Raw genomic sequence first — 16970 nt, 5'->3', positions numbered from 1 at the left:
GAGCTGAACTGATAAAATATTTCATCAGCTCTACAACACATTTTTATCTCTAACACCCTTGAAATCAGGAAGCATCTTACAATTATGCCAGTTACGACTTTCTCTCCCAATTTGATGGATTATTGGATCTGGTCTATTCAGTAATATAGTATAGATCTGTAAAAAGGACACTAAAGTAAATATTACATCTTCAATGTTCTACATAATTTTACTTATAGGTAGATTTTTTCCCACCGATTTCACAGTTTTTGGTATTTTTTTTTTTCTCAAGTCTTGGACTGACCTAAAGTATCCTGGGCAATTTGATGTGTATTGTGAAGCAACAGAATTCTGAGTAAATATCCACAAAAACAAAAATACCCAAAGTAACCTCCCCGGTGGCTCAGCGGTAAAGAATCTGCCAGCCAGTGCTGGAGATGCAGGTTCGATTCCTAGGTTAGGAAGATCCCCTGGAGAAGGAAGTGGCAACCCACTCCAGTATTCTTGCCTGGGGAATCCTATGGATAGAGGAGCCTGGCGAGCTACAGTCCATGAGGTCGTAAAAGAGTCTGACATTACTTAGCGACTAAACAACAACAATCCTGGACAATTTGATGTGTATTGTACAGCAACAGAATTCTGAATAAATATCCACAAAACCAAAAATACTCAAAGGAACTCAAGAGAAAAGTTGATGAGTTAGAGGGAAAGGGGTGTTTTGAGCCTCTCTTGACTACTGTGTTTAAAGTGGCATTTCCTTCCTATACTTCCTGGTGATACTCCAATGCCTCTTTCTGCTTTATTTTCTTAATAGCACTTACAATTGTTTGGGGCCATCTTGTTTATTTATTTGATTACTTGCTGCTTGTCTTCTCCCACTGGAGATATATCTCATGACAGCAGTAACTGCATATTTCTTGTTCACCATGTGTTCTGAACACTTAGAGTGCCTGGCATGGAGCAGGCATGCAAACTCAGGTGGAGTAGCTGCAAACTAAAGAAAAATTGACTTTTTCCTAGAACAATGCCACTTTTCCAGAAAATATATTCAGTCAGGACATAATGATAACCTAATGCCTTAAAATACAATACCATGTTGGTTGCCTTCCTCCCGGAATTAAGTGTTTAATGGTGTTACCTTATTCCAAGATTCAGAAATTTATATGACTCTAGTCATAATTAATGGGCTTCCCTGGTGGCTCAGAGGTTAAAGCATCTTCCTGGAATACGGGAGACCCGGGTTCGATCCCTGGGTTGGGAAGATCCCTTGGAGAAGGAAAATGGCAACCCACTCCAGTACTCTTGCCTGGAGAATCCCATTAGAGTTCTAGTTTTTGCTTAAGCATAGTATAAAAAGACTTTGGGATGGGAATGAATGATAAAAGATGCTCAAAAATATTGAACTAAGAAATTGCCTGTTTTTTTTTGTACCTTCAGCTGGATGAATAGCACCTTCAGATGGGTCATGTTTCCGTTAAACTCAAGGAGTATTTTACATTTTTTCTATAGAATACTAATCTTGCATCTTTTGAGATATCTAAAAGAATTTGAAATCTGGACATTTAAAAGGATATGAGACCATTTAAATAAAACAATATGTACAAATCAATAACCTGAACAGCATATTTAATATTGAGTAGACTCTTTTAAAAGCCATACTTACTGCAACTTGAAATAATCATCCACTGCCTCATAATTTATATTCTGAGAAAATGTTATTGTCTGAAAAAGAAAATAAAAAAGTTTATGTAAAGCAGGAAAATTGGGAATGGGGACAATGGATACTTTCAAGACAGATTTAAATCTTTCTCTAGGTAAAAAAATAATATTTAGCATTTTTCTAATTTGTTGTCTATCTCAGAAACTCCAATTATGTAGATATTCGATTTTCCTTGTTATATTCCTTTACTGTACTTTTTATATTACTATAGCTCTTTTATTTACATTGTTTCTCTCTCATTTAGCTTTTATTGTTGGAATGTTCTTATTTTTATTTTTCATTTATATCAGCACAGCAAGCTTTCACTTTCTTCTGTTTTCTAATAACCTGTCTCTGGACCTTTTAAATTCTTCTTTGAGGTTTTTAAATGATTACAGAAATCATATTGTCTATAGCTTTTGAGACTATGGGGAATTATTTGCCTGATCTTTCTTCTGTTGTTTTTGAGTAATTTTTAAAAATGTCCATTTGCCTTTTGCATATTTTCTTCCCTCTGAACCATGTTTCATCTCAGTTTTCAGTATCCTATATGGTTGCTATCATCTCAGGGTAAAGCCACTTACAGAACATATATGATAACAAAGGCAGAAAATTATAAATTTCACATTTTTGAAGTATGGAAGCTGTAATTTCTACATCCTTAAATTACTTTCTGATAGTTCTTTCTCATATATCTATCTATATATATATATCTTCAGAGAGGTCAGTTTGGTTTTGGTTAATCTGTTGTGATAACAGACTTTGTGTCTGTAAAACAGTCTTAGTGAGGGACTTCTTGGTGGTCCAGTGGCTAAGACCTCGCACTCCTAATGCAGGGGGCCTGGGTTTGATCCCTGCAGCTAGTAGATCCCGTATGCTGCAACTAAGACCTGGTGCAGCCAAATAAATAAATATTTAAAAAACCTTAGTGAAAAATCTTATTTCTTAAACAAAGTTTATTTACTTGTATGCTGGATACTAAGTTGAACGACATACAATATGCAATCTTTTATGATAAAGTTGACGCTATGAAAGTAATCACACTAAAAATAAATCACTTCAATGAGATATCGCCTCACACCAAAGTGGCTCTCATCAAAAAATCCACAATAAATGCTGGAGAAGGTGTAGAGAGAAGAGAACCCTCATTGTTGGTAGGAATGTAAATTGGTATAGCCACTATGGAGAACAGTGTGAAGGTTCCTTAAAAAATTAAAAATAGAGCTACCAGATGACCCTGCAATCCTACTCCTGGGCATATCTCTGGAGAAAAACATGGTCTGAAAGAATACATGCATTCTAATGTTCATTGCAGCACTATTTACAATAGTCAAGACATGGAAGCAACCTAAATTTCCATCAACAGAGGAGCAGATAAAGAAGATGTGGTACATATATGCAATGGGATATTACTCAGCCGTTGAGAAGAATAAAATAATGTATTTGCAGCAACATGGATGGACCTAGAGATTGTCGTGCTTAGTGAAGTAAATCTGACAGAGGAGGAGAAATATCATATGACATCCCTTATATGCAGAATCTAAGAAGAAATGATATAAATGAACTTCTTTACAAAACAGAAAGAGACTCACAGACTTAGAGAATGAACCTATGGTTGCCAGAGGGGAAGAATGGGGAAAATGGATTACTAGGGAGTTTGGGGTGGACATGTACACACTGCTATATATAAAATGGATAACCAACAGGGTCCTGCTGTATACAGCACAGGGAACTCTGCTCAGTGTTACGTGGCAGCCTGGATGGGAGGGGAGTTTGGGGGAGAATGGATGCATGTATATGTATGACTGAGTCCCCTTGCTGTCCACCTGAAACTATCAGGTAGACAGTTAACAACTAACAACATTGTTAACTGGATGTACACCATTAAAAACTTAAAAAAATACAGAGCAAAAAAAGAGAAAAATCTAGTTTCATGTTCAAAGAAAGGAACTAATTGTCAAATTTGCACCTATATTCTTCTGTATGCCACATTTTTCTTCATATATAATCATAAAAATTATTTTACAAGGATTTTCTTGGATGTAATTAGATTTAAAAAGTTTAATGTTATACAAGCAACTCCTACAGCTTAATTCCAGAAAAATAAATGACCCAATCAAAAAATGGGCCAAAGAACTAAATAGACATTTCTCCAAAGAAGACATACAGATGGCTAACAAACACATGAAAAGATGCTCAACATCACTCATTATTAGAGAAATGCAAATCAAAACCACTATGAGGTACCATTTCACGCCAGTCAGAATGGCTGCAATCCAAAAGTCTACAAGCAATAAATGCTGGAGAGGGTGTGGAGAAAAGGGAACCCTCTTACACTGTTGGTGGGAATTCAAACTAGTACAGCCACTACGGAGAACAGTGTGGAGATTCCTTAAAAAACTGGAAATAGAACTGCCTTATGACCCAGCAATCCCACTGTGCTGGGCATACACACTGAGGAAACCAGAAGGGAAAGAGACACGTGTACCCCAATGTTCATCACAGCACTGTTTATAATAGCCAGGACATGGAAGCAACCTAGATGTCCATCAGCAGATGAATGGATAAGAAAGCTGTGGTACATATACACAATGGAGTATTACTCAGCCATTAAAAAGAAAACATTTGAATCAGTTCTAACGAGGTGGATGAAACTGGAGCCTATTATACAGAGTGAAGTAAGCCAGAAAGAAAAACACCAATACAGTATACTAACGCATATATATAGAATTTAGAAAGATGGTAACAATAACCCTGTATACGAGACAGCAAAAGAGACACTGATGTATAGAACAGTTTTTGGACTCTGTGGGAGAGGGAGAGGGTGGGATGATTTGGGAGAATGGCATTGAAACATGTATAATATCATGTATGAAAAGAGTCGCCAGTCTAGGTTCGATGCACGATACTGGATGCTTGGGGCTGGTGCACTGGGACGACCCAGAGGGATGGTATGGGGAGGGAGGAGGGAGGAGGGTTCAGGATGGGGAACACATGTATATCTGTAGCGGATTCATTTCAATATTTGGCAAAACCAATACAATATTGTAAAGTTTAAAAATAAAATAAAATTAAAAAGAAATAAAAAAACTTAATCAAATATAAAAATAAATAAATAAATAAATCTTTTCAGATTTCAAGTGCTTTCTTGTAAAAAAAAAAAAGTTTAATGTTATCTTTTGTGAAATGGAAGCATAATCTCCAAACTTTACTTACTAGTTGTCATTTAAATGATGCTTTAAGTTGGGTCTGTAACTCAACCAACATATATGTATGTTATTTTGAATTATAAACACTGAAAATATATACACAATGGAACTATTTAAAAATACACTTTGTGAATGTGATCATCTATTTAAAAATGATTTCATTATAAATGATTAAAGAATAATCAGGGAACTTTCATTTCTACTAGTGGTGGGCTAGGTTATATGGACAAATTCCCCTAAAAAGAGACAAATCAAAAACCATAAAATCATTGGCCTTTTAAAAAGTTATCATAAAAGCATCAAGTAACTGACAAAAAAGTAAGGAATTGTCAGTTCAAATACTTGAAAAGAGGGACTTAAGAATCCAGGAGTAAAGCAGAACACCAGAGCCCATAATCTACTTTCTCCTAAAGGAATTTGTCAACTTAGTTAGAACAGAGATAATTCAAGATAGAGAATCAAACTGGATACTCTCTCTATATTAACCTCTGTTATCAGAAGACTACACTCTCTGGGTAAGGGTAAATTAAGATTAAATTTGCCTTCTCTTTAACCATCCAGTGACTTCAGTCACTGAGCGATCAGAAAAAGCAAGAAAAAATAATTGTCCTAATAATTTGTGGCTATGAGCAGGTACTTGCATGGCTTTATATCCTAGAATTGTTTGCTTGATGATCCAGGGGACTTGAAGAAGTCTCAGAGCAGTGGTACCTTAGATATCCGACACTGGCAAACACAGATCATCTCAAGATCAAAGCATATTCTTCCTAGACTTCAGAGAATTCTTACAAATACTTTTTCAAGTATAATGAATAGCCCACAGTCAAAAATAACTAACCCCTGCCCCAAAATAAGGCATGTGTGAGTAATAACCAGAATAAACAATGATGGAGAGAAGAAACAGGTGAAATACACATGCTCATACTTCAGATATGAAACTAATAGATGCAGATTATAAAAGATATGTTTACTAGTTTTTTGGAAATAAATGACCAAAGCTGGAAAATATCTACAGTATAAAACTATAAAATTTGTAAGTGTGCCTTAAAAAAGAACAAGTAAAACTTCTAAAAATTAAAAATACAACAATCAAACACATAGTATATAATTTTGGCATCAGATTAGGCATGACAAAAAGGGGAATAGTGAGGTGGAAGATAGATCAGAAAAATTATAAGAATGTATGCCAGAGACAAAAATGAACGAAAATAAAGAAGACAGTTAAAAACTCATAAGGGATAGATTGAGAAAATTTAACCTATTTTTAATCAGTGTTAACAGAAAAAAAAGATAAAGAGGCACATATAGTGTTTGACAAAATACCTGCTGAAGACAATGACTGAGAGATTCAAGAGGCCCAGTAAATTCCAACAGGATAGAAATAAAGAAACATACATTTAGACACATCATAGTAAAAGTGCAGGAAGCAGAGAATAAAATCTTAAAAGCTAGTGACTACAAGAAATAGCTATTCACCTCTAGGACTGGAATGGAGGGAACAGAAGGAAGAAATTTGGGTTGTTACAAACTAGTAAGTTAGTTTAGGGGTTCCACAGACCTCGAACCCACACCTTGAAAGACAGGTACTGCTAACCTGGTGTGGCATCTCACTTCTTGTAGTTACTAGCTCAGTAAAATCTCAGTTCCTTTTTTTCTTTTCATTTCTCTCATACACCCAGTTCTGGTGTCAAGACACCAACCCACAAAGATGGAATCCTGGGATTAATTTCATTGTGTCCTTGGCCTTGAACATGGTATTAAGTTCTTTGCTAAATGGGAAAGGGATTCTATTATTTCACAGTATGCAGAAACATTACAGTTCTTAACTGACTGTTCTTTCCAGGGAACAGCGCAGAGACAGTAGACTAAAATGCATCCTAAGCCTTTCTGTGAAAGAGGCTTGTTAGCTTATTTCCATAGATGTGGCTTATGGGGCAGGCTTCTAATTAAACATCTAGGTACTGACTACAATTCTCTCCAGAGACTGGTGAGGCTGACAGGTGCACCAGTATTGCACTCTCCTTTTGCCCCACTCCGGGTTGTCAGTATCTCAGAGAAAGTAGCTATTAACACATCTGGTGCCCCAGCTGTTGTGTTGGCCATTCAGAGAACAGAGAACACATCCCTCAATAGTCTGGCTCTGTTGGCCAGCAGAGCTTGTTCTTACAGGTTTGATGGGATGGCAACAAACAAAGAAACATTTGTCAACTGGCTATCAGCCTGAGACTCAGCACTTAAGTAGCAGATGGAAATGCCAACTCCCTGAAAACAGTATATTTGCACAGTTTAAAATCTGTCCCCTGAGTGTCTGACTTTGAATCAACTTGCATTTGGGTACTGAGATACTCTCCCAACCCCCTTGAAAGACTGACGGGTCTTAGCACACCCTAAAATACTGAGAGCCACTAAGAATAAAGTAGGTGGCTTGGACAATCACAAAAGCTTGAGAGACAACCAAGAGCTTGAGCAGAGTTGAATAGTAAGGTTCACCTCCTTCTAGACTAGAAGAAGTAGCTGTTTTATTTACTGCTTAGAAACTAACACAGAGAGTACAGGAAAATGAAGAAGCAGAAATATTTCTAAATGAAAGAAAAAGATAACATCACCTAAGAAAGCCTTAATAAAATAGTAATAAGTAATTTATCTGATAGAGTTCAAAATAACAATCATAATAATGGTCACTGAGCTCAGAAGAGGAATGGATGAACAAAGTGAGAATTTCAACAGAGACTGAAAATATAAGAATGTATCAAATAGAAGTCACAGAGCTGAAGAATACATTAACTAAACTGATACATACAATAGAAGAGTTCAACAGCAGAATAGATGAAGTGGAAGAAAGGATGAGTGAACTCAAAGATGGCAGTAGAACTCACCAAATCAGAGCAGGAAAAAGCAAAGTGAAGATAGCTTAAAGGACTTATGGAACATTAGGTGGACCAACATTTGCATTACAGGGGTCCCAGAAGGAGAAGCGAGGGAGAAAGGGGCTTAAAAGCTGTTTGAAGAAATAATGACTAAAAAAAACTTTCTTAACTTGGGAGAGGAAACAGACATCCAGATCCAAAAAGTCCAGAGAATTCCAAATAAGATAAATTCCAAAAGACCCATACCAAGACACATCATAATTAAATATCAAAAGTTAAAGACAAGGAGAAAGTTTAAAAAGCATCTTGTGTACAAGGGAACCGCCATAAGACTACCAGTAGATTTTTCAGTAATAACTTTGCAGGATGCAAGAGAGTGGTATGATATATTCAAAATGCTTAAAGTAAAAAACTGCCTTTCAGAACTGAAGGAGATATAGTTTTTCAGACAAGCAAAATCCAAAGGAGTTCATCATCACTAAACTTTACTTAAATGTTAAAGAGACTTCTTAAGTTGAAATGAAAGGGTGCTATTAGTAACAGGAAATATGAAAGTATAAACCCAACTGGCAAAGGTAAATATATAGTAAAATTCAGAACAGTCTAATATGTGAATGTGGCAATTAATCATATATAAAGCTATATGAAAGTTAAAGACAAAAGTAGTAAAAATAGCTATAATTGTTCATAGATACACAAGAGAAAAAGATGTAACTTGTGACATCAAAATGTAAAACACAAGAAGGGGTGTAAAAATGTATAGCTTTAGACTATATAGTTGAACTTTATACAACTATAAAGTTGTATAGCTTTAGACTATACAACTATGAAATGTAAGTTGTATCAACTTAAAATAGACTATTATAAATATGTTCTTGTACGTAAGCCACATAGTAACCACAAAGCAAAAACTTAAATGAGATACACAAAAGATAGAGAGACATGAATTAAAGCAAACCACTAAAAAAGTTGTTAAACCAGAAAGGAGGAGATCAGAAAAGATGAAAGGAACACAGAAGAACTACAAAAAAGTTAGGAACAGTTAACAAAATGGCAGTACATATGTATCAATAACTAATTAAAAGACATAGAATGGCTAAATGGGTGAAACAACCCATCTGTATGCAGAGGGCTTCCCAGGTGGCACGTGGTAAAGAACCCGCCTGCCACTGCAGGAGACATAAGACACATGGGTTTGATCCTGGGGTTGGGAAGATCCTCTGGAGGAGGGTATTGCAACGCACTCCAATATTCTTGCCTGAAGAATCCCATGGACAGAGGAGCCTGGAGGACTGTGGTCCATAGGGATGCAAAGAATTGGACATGACCAAAGCCACTTAGAATTAAAAAAAAAAAATCTGTATTCTGCTTATAAGAGACACACATCATATGTAAAAATACACACAGATTGAAATTGAAGAGATAGAAAAAGATATTTTATGCAAATGGAAATCAAAAGAAAAATGGGATAGCCATAATTATCAGACAAAACATACTTTAAAAGAAAGACTATAATATAGACAAAGGAGGTCATTATATAATGATAAAAGATCAATCCAAAATGATATAATACTTATGCATCTAACATAGGAGCACCTAAATATATAGAGCAAATATACACATAAAAATGAGAAATAGCAATACAATAATAGCAGGTAACTTCAGTTCCCAACTTGAATCAATAGATAGATCATCCAGATGGAAAATCAATAAGGAAACATTGGCTTTAAACAACATCTTATACCAGAATGACTTAACAGACATATCAAGAACATTCCATCCAAAAGCAAAAGAATTCTTCTTCAAAGCACATGGAATATTCTCCAGGATAGATTATATAGTAGGCCACAAAACAAGTCCTAATAAATTTAAGAAGATTTAAATCATATCCAGCATCTTTTCTGACCACACGATATGAAGCTAGAAATCAATTATAAGAAGAAAACTGGAAAATTCACAGATTTTGCTGAACAAACAATGGGTCAAAGGAGAAATAAAATTTTCCGAGACAAATGAAAATGGAAAGCCAACATATCATGGCATATGTTTGATATATCAACATATCAAAATTTATGGAATGCACCAGAGCAGTTCTAAGAGGAAAGCTCCTAGTGATAAATGGCCTACATCAAGAAATAAGAATTGTTAGCAAAAAATCTAATTTAATACCTCAAAGAATTAGAAAAAGAAGCGTAAACAAAGCCTAGGGTCAGTAGAAGGAAAGGAATAATGAAAGTCAGAGTAGAAATAAGTGGAGACCAAAATGACAATAGAAAAGATCAATGAAAATAAGAGTTGATTTTTTAAAAGTATAAACAATATTGACAAACCTTTAGTTAGACTCACTGAGAAAAAGAGAGAGGACTCAAACACATAAAAACAGATATGAAAGAGAAGATATTACAACTGATACTTTTATGACATAAAAAGATCATAACAGATTACTATGAACAATTACATGCCAAAAAATTGGGAAACCTAGAAGAAATGCATAAATTCCTAGAAACCTGTAACCTACAAGACTGAATCACTAAGAAGCAGAAAATCCAAATAGACAAATTACTAGTGAGAAGATTGAATCAGTAACCAAAAACCTCCCCAAAAAACTCCATGACCAAAATGGCTTCACTAGTAAATTCTACCAATATTTATAGAAGAATCAATTCCTATCCTTTTCAAAATCTTCCATAAATATAGAGAAGGGAACATTTCAGAACTAATTTTACAATGCCAGCATTACTCTGATACCAAAGCCAGATAAAGATACCACCAGAGAAGGATATCACGGGTCAATATTCCTGATGAACACAGATGCAAAAAGTCTCAACAAAATTTAGGAAAATAAATTCATCAATACATTAAAAGGATTATATATCATGATGAAGTAGGATTTACTCCAGGAATGCACAGATGGTTCAACATGTACAAATCAGTCAATGTGATACAGCACATTAAAAAAATGAAGGATAAAAATCATATGATTATCTCAATAGATGCAGAAAAAGCATTTGACAATATTCACCATCCATTTATGATAAAAACTCTCAACAAAGTGTTTATAGAGGAACAAACCTCAACATTATAAAGCTGATACATGATAACCCCATAGCTAACATCATACTCAATGGCAAAAAGCTGAAAGCTTTTCCTCTAAGATTGGACCAAGACTCACCACTTTTATTCAAGTTCTAGCTAGAGTAATTAGGCAAGAAAAACAAATAAAAGGCATCCAAATTAAAGAGGAAAAAATAAAACTGTCACTACTTGAAGATGACTTGATATTATATCAATATGTAAAGAAATCCTAAAGACTCCACCAAAAAGACAAATCAATATAGGTACAGAATTCATGATCAATATATAAATATCTGGTGCATTTCTATACACTAATAAGGATCTGTCAGAAAGACAAATCAAGAAAAGAATTCCAGGGCTTCCCTGATGGTTCAGTGGTTAAGAATCGGACTTGCAGTGCCAGGGACACTAAGTCTGATCCCTGGTCCAGGAAGATCCCACATGCTATGGGACAACTAAAGCCCATGGCTTTACTGAACTTGCATTCTAGAGCCTGCGAGCCACAACTACTGAGCCCATGCACTGCAACTACTGAAGCCCACTTGCTAGAGCCTGTGCTCCGCAACAAGAGAAGCCACAGCAATGAGAAGCCCACTCACAGCAACCAGAGAGTACAAGAGAGTAACCCCCACTCATCACAACTAGAGAATGCCCACATGCAGCTACGAAGACTCACCACAGCCAAAAAAGTAAGATAAAATAAAAAAATTAGTCTTAAAAAAACAAAATAATTCCATTCACAGTTGCACCAGAAAGAATAAAGTACACAGGAATAAATTTAACCCAAGAGGAGGAGGAGTCAAGATGGCAGAATAGGAGAAGGTGGAATTCACATCTCCGCACAAGTGCATCAAGAATACATCTACAAATGGGATTCTCACAAAGCACCTGCTGAATACTAGTGGAAGATCTTGGACACCTAAAAGGACAAGAAAGTTTCCCATGCAACTGGGTAGGATAAAAGAAAGAAAAAAAAGGAAGAAAAGAGGAAATGGGAAGGGACCAGCACTCCTGGTGGGGAGCTGAAGGTGAGGAGAGGTTCCTGCAACTCAAAGAAGCACCCTCCCAGTAGGGAAAGCCACTGGGACAGAAGGGGATCTTTCGTGATCAGAGGGGAACACAACAACTGGTCTGTGGACGGCAGGACAAAGAACTGTGCTCATGGTCCGTGCTGCTCCCCCGCACACCCCAGCCTGAGTTGTGTGTCTCCTGGTACAGAGAAGGGCTGGGAGCTGGAAAGTGGGGTTTGGAGAGCAGACCCAGGGAGGGGACAGCTGTTGCTGTGAAGCAACATCTCCTGGAGTAAGGAGCTCCACAAACTGGAAAGTCTAGGGGAAGAAGCCTGGGTCACCATAGGAGCAAGTGCCATTGTTGAGTGGCGCACAAAGGGCAGAGCCACCATTGCAAGGCCCTTTTCCACCCACCAGCCCCTTGCCTGTATGGGCATTTGGAGGGCCACCCATCTGAGCAGGCCTTGTGAATTGATTCGACAAATACAGCTGTAGCCAAATGTTGGCCTTGAAAGGCCTTGTGGCTTCCATTTTCACCATTTTGAAACACTGTGCTCAGACTGCCAAGTGAAGAAGCCAGGTCCAGCCTGGAGGATAGAGGACACGTGGAACAGAGCCAAGCGCTCCAGCTGAGGCCTCCTATACTAACACGTCTGTGCTTGCACCAAATATTTGACACACAGATGAAGCCATCTTACATTATCCTGTCCCAGGCAAACCACCAGATGACTACAGCCTCATTAGTAAACCCAAGATGAAACTAGCTGAACTGCCCATCTACTCATAACCCAAACTGTTGCCTCACAGAACTTGTTGTTCGAAGGCATTATGTTTATGGTGGTATTACAGTGCCATAGACAGCAGATAGAACTCCACAAAACAGTCACATACTATTTTTTTTTAAAAAGGAAGTGAACAATACAATTGACAATGAAAGAGTCCTATAGGAATGTGCTTTTAAGTGGCAAAGAGGCCCTGGATATTGAAAGTAAAAATTGTCACTCAGAAGTTAATGAGTTATCATATCATTATTCATTAAAAACATGCATATTTCTCAATATTTCAAAGCTAAACTTGAAGATAAATTTATTTTTTGAAAAATGTTATAATAAATATTATAAACATTTATAATATATATAATTATAATTTTACATTTATTAAAATCAAAGAATTTTAAAATATTAACTTACCGTGGTTTTACTGCAATGTCCTAAGGCAATTTCATATTGAATCTGATCTTTTATTTCTAATATTTTGGGGCCATATGATTCTACAACAATATATAGACCAATATTTTCTGGATAGACTATTTGAGCCCAAAGGGACAGGTTTTGTCCCTTGTCCAAAAGGTAAGAAAAATGAAAAATATCATTATGAAATGCCATATAGGGGCACTTTTCTTTTGTCTTGAAAGTTATACTTTGTGCTTCCAATTGTAAGGGATATTCCTCTGGATATATTTCGCCATTTTCAAAAACATATATGAGATACATATTACCAGATGGTTTAAAAGAAATTAATGATTTTACTGTGCTATTTGTCCATAAATGTAGCTTTATTGCATCTTTGATTTTAATCTTGAAATAAAACATTACATTGTTTTCCATTTTTACCACAATATTTCCATAATAATCTGGAAAAAAAAAGAGAAAAGTTTTTGTTACTCTAAGTTAACAGAAATCCATGCTGACGTGGACTGTAGCCCACCAGGCTACTCTGTCCATGGGATTCTCCAGGCAAGAATGTTGGAATGGGTAGCCATTCCCTTCTCCAGGGGATCTTCACAGCCCAGGGATAAAACCTGGGTCTCCCACATTGCAGGTAGATTCTTTACCATCTGAGTCACCAGGGAAGCCCCTACTTAAGTGCACTATTAACCAAAATAATTTCTTTCATAATGATATTTACATACTTTGAGAAAATCAAGGTGTGCAGACACAAACCCATGACTTTACATGATGTTTGAGAGCTGCTCTCCCACTTCATAGCAGAGCATTTTCTTTTTCTGCATACCTTTCTTCTTGCATTCACTGTATGACTTTTATAATCACATTAACATACAAGAAAGAGCTTGAATTAGTGCATTAAATAATAATGAGGGTGAGTATGACAGGAATGGTATTATCAGGAAGTATTGTGATATGGACCAAATTGTGTCCCCTCAAAATGCCTGTGTTGAAGCCCCAACTCTCATTGTGACTGTATTTGAATGTAGAGGCTCTAACAAGGTAATTAAGGTTAAATGAGTTCAGAAGGATGGGGCCCTAATCCAATATGACTGATGTCTTTATCAGGGGAGGAAGATACACCAGAGATCTCTTTCTCTTTCTGCCAGCACAAAGAAAAAAGGCTATGTGAGGACACAGTGAGAAGGTGGGCACTGTCTCTAAGCCGGTCAGAAACCAGCCTTGATGACATCTTGATCTTGAACTTCTAGCCTCCAGAATTGTGAAAAAATAAATTCTATTGTTTAAGCCACCTGGTCTGTGATATTTTTTTATGGCAGCCATAGTGTGTGCACGCTCCGTTGCTCAGTTGTGTCCACCTCTTTGTGACCCCATGGACTTTAGCTTGCCAGGCTCCTCTGTCCATGGAGTTTTCCAGGCAAGAATACTGAAGTGGGTTGACATTTCCTCCTTCAGGGGATCTTCCTGGCCCAGGGAGTGAACCTGTGTCTCCGGCATCTCCTGCATTGGCAGGGAGGTTCTTTTTACCATTGAGCCACCTTAGGAAGCCCAGCAGCAATAGTAGGCTAATGCAGTTGGGATGAAGAAAAGGTGGTAGTGAAGGAGCTAGCACCTTTTCAGGTTTGCTCTATGCTGCTGCTGCTAAGTCGCTTCAGTCGTGTCCGACTCTGTGCGACCCCATAGACGGCAGCCCACCAGACTCCCATGTCCCTGGGATTCTCCAGGCAAGAACACTGGAGTGGGTTGTCATTTCCTTCTCTAATGCATAAAAGTGAAAAGTGAAAGTGAAGTCACTCAGTCATGTCCGACTCTTAGCGACCCCATGGACTGCAGCCCACCAGGCTCCTCCGTCCATGGGATTTTCTAGGCAAAAGTACTGGAGTGGGGTGCCATTGTTTGCTCTATAAATAATAATCAACTTTCTCCCCTTAATAGAGTATTATAACTAAGTTATAGACATTCGTAAAGAGTATACTTCTTAACCTCTTTGATTCTATAACCAAATCTATAAAATGAACAGGTGGACTAGTTGGTTTCATAGCTTTCTTTTCAGATACGACACTCTGTGTATAGCTCCCAGGATTATACTTTCTTTAATTTTCAAAAACAACACTTAGAAAGGACTAGTTGAAAGGAGAAAGGTGAATAAAAGAGTTAGGGAGATTCAGAGTGTTTTGGGCTTTTGGACCTTACATTTGGAATCTAAATAATTAAATGACATTTTCACAAATTGCCATAAATTATATTCTAATCAAACTCAAATCAGAAATGCTGTTTTTTAGAATCAGAATATTATAGTAAGTGTCAACACACTCCTATTTTCCTATCACACTGTTCATTAAAACACTATTAAGTGAATTTTGGATTAAACATGAAGATGAAAATTAGAAATTTTTTTTAAAATAATGAGAATAGTAACACTTAAATAAAAGTTTGCATAATTTTTATATAACACTCTATATAAAAGAATCATTAATGATAAAAGCAGAAATTAAGGAATTAAATAAAAAAGATGTAGAGTTGATAAATAAAACAGTTCTTTTCAAAGGAAAGGAAAACAAAACCCAAAAAACCTCTAAAAATAATAAATATCTTGCAAACCAGCAAGTAGGGACATAAACAATATTATAAATGAGCAAGATAATACAAATACAGATATGTAAGAAACTTAAACATTAAAATGTGAAGTCTTTGCCAATAAATACAAACATCTAAAACTAACTGAAGAAGAGATGAAAGAATTTAATAGACAAATTAAAGAAAATAAAAATAATGAAGACATATAACATTCCTGATTGGGAATGTATGGCAAATATGCAATCATCTATTCATTACATATTTATTGAATGCTCAACTATAGCTACACACAACTCTAGGTAGTTGGGAGGACACATTAGTAAAAAATAAAAGATTTTTTTCCTTTGTAACTTACATTCCTTTAGGGAAGGTAACCAATAAACATAAAATAAGTAAATTATATAGTGTGATAGGGGCTTTCCTGGTGACTTAGTGGTAAAGAATCCGTCTGCCAATGCAAAGGATATGAATTCAACCCCTGGGTAGGGAAGATCCCCTGGAGAAGGAAATGGCAACCCACTCCAGTATTCTTGCTTGAGAAATCTCATAAACAGAGGAGCCTGGCGGGCTACAGTTCATAGTGTCACAAAGAGTCGGACACCCACACTTGGTGACTAAACACACACACTTAGTGTGTTAGGTAATTAAAGCTGCAGTGATCACAACAATATAGATCTTGTGAAGACAGATGAGTGGGAGGGAATAGCCTAAAACTTAACTTACTTAACATGAGGAATAAATATATACTAAAATTGCTATTTCAGATCTGTGGGGCAAGCTTTGCTTAATAGAAGACTGATCTGAAGGCAATACCAGGTTTCAGAGGAAAAATAAGAAATAAAATTAGGTTTCTAACATACCAAATACTATAGATGAATTAAAGATTGAAACATAAGAATTATAATTTTAAACTATTTTAAAAAATAGTTTAAAATTTTATTTTAGGATTTATTTGGCTGCCTCGGGTCTTAGTTGCACATGGGATTTTCATTGAATCACAGAGGATCTTCTGTTGCAGTGCACGGACTCTCTAGTTGTGGTGCATGGGTTCAGTTGCTCCACAGCATGTGGGATCCCAGTTTCCCAACCAGGGATCGAACCTGTATCCCTGCATTGCAAGGCAGATTCTTAACCACTGGATCACCAGGGAATTCCCAAAGTTAAATTATTAACAGAAAATATATGACAATATTTCTAATAATTGGAAAGTCCTATCATATTATGACATTACCAGAGAAGTCACACATAAAAAAATACTTGGACTTAAGCCTGAGTTAAGTAGAAGAGTTATGTCGATATCAAAGTGAAGAATATTCTTGGCGGTAGATATCCAAGGAATAGCGAAGAGGCCAGTCTGGCTAGGTAAC

At 36.4% G+C, this 16970-nt stretch overlaps 1 protein-coding gene across 1 annotated transcript in view; it reads right to left on the bottom strand.

Moving 5' to 3' along the window:
* Nucleotides 1-16970, bottom strand: part of CATSPERE (catsper channel auxiliary subunit epsilon) — a 160021-nt gene that overhangs the window by 47151 nt on the left and 95900 nt on the right. Inside the window, exons 11-12 of the mRNA XM_086344924.1 lie at nucleotides 13030-13472; nucleotides 1643-1701 (exon numbers count right to left, since the gene is read on the bottom strand). Coding sequence (XP_086201050.1) covers nucleotides 1643-1701; nucleotides 13030-13472 — 502 coding nt within the window. The remainder of the gene's footprint in view (nucleotides 1-1642; nucleotides 1702-13029; nucleotides 13473-16970) is intronic.

This window comes from Bos grunniens, chromosome 16, assembly GCF_055505025.1.
Source record: "Bos grunniens cultivar Pamir isolate PY7600 chromosome 16, Bosgru_T2T1.0, whole genome shotgun sequence".
In the NCBI taxonomy this organism is placed as follows: domain Eukaryota; kingdom Metazoa; phylum Chordata; class Mammalia; order Artiodactyla; family Bovidae; genus Bos; species Bos grunniens.
This window is presented reverse-complemented; position numbering and strand designations above follow the sequence as displayed.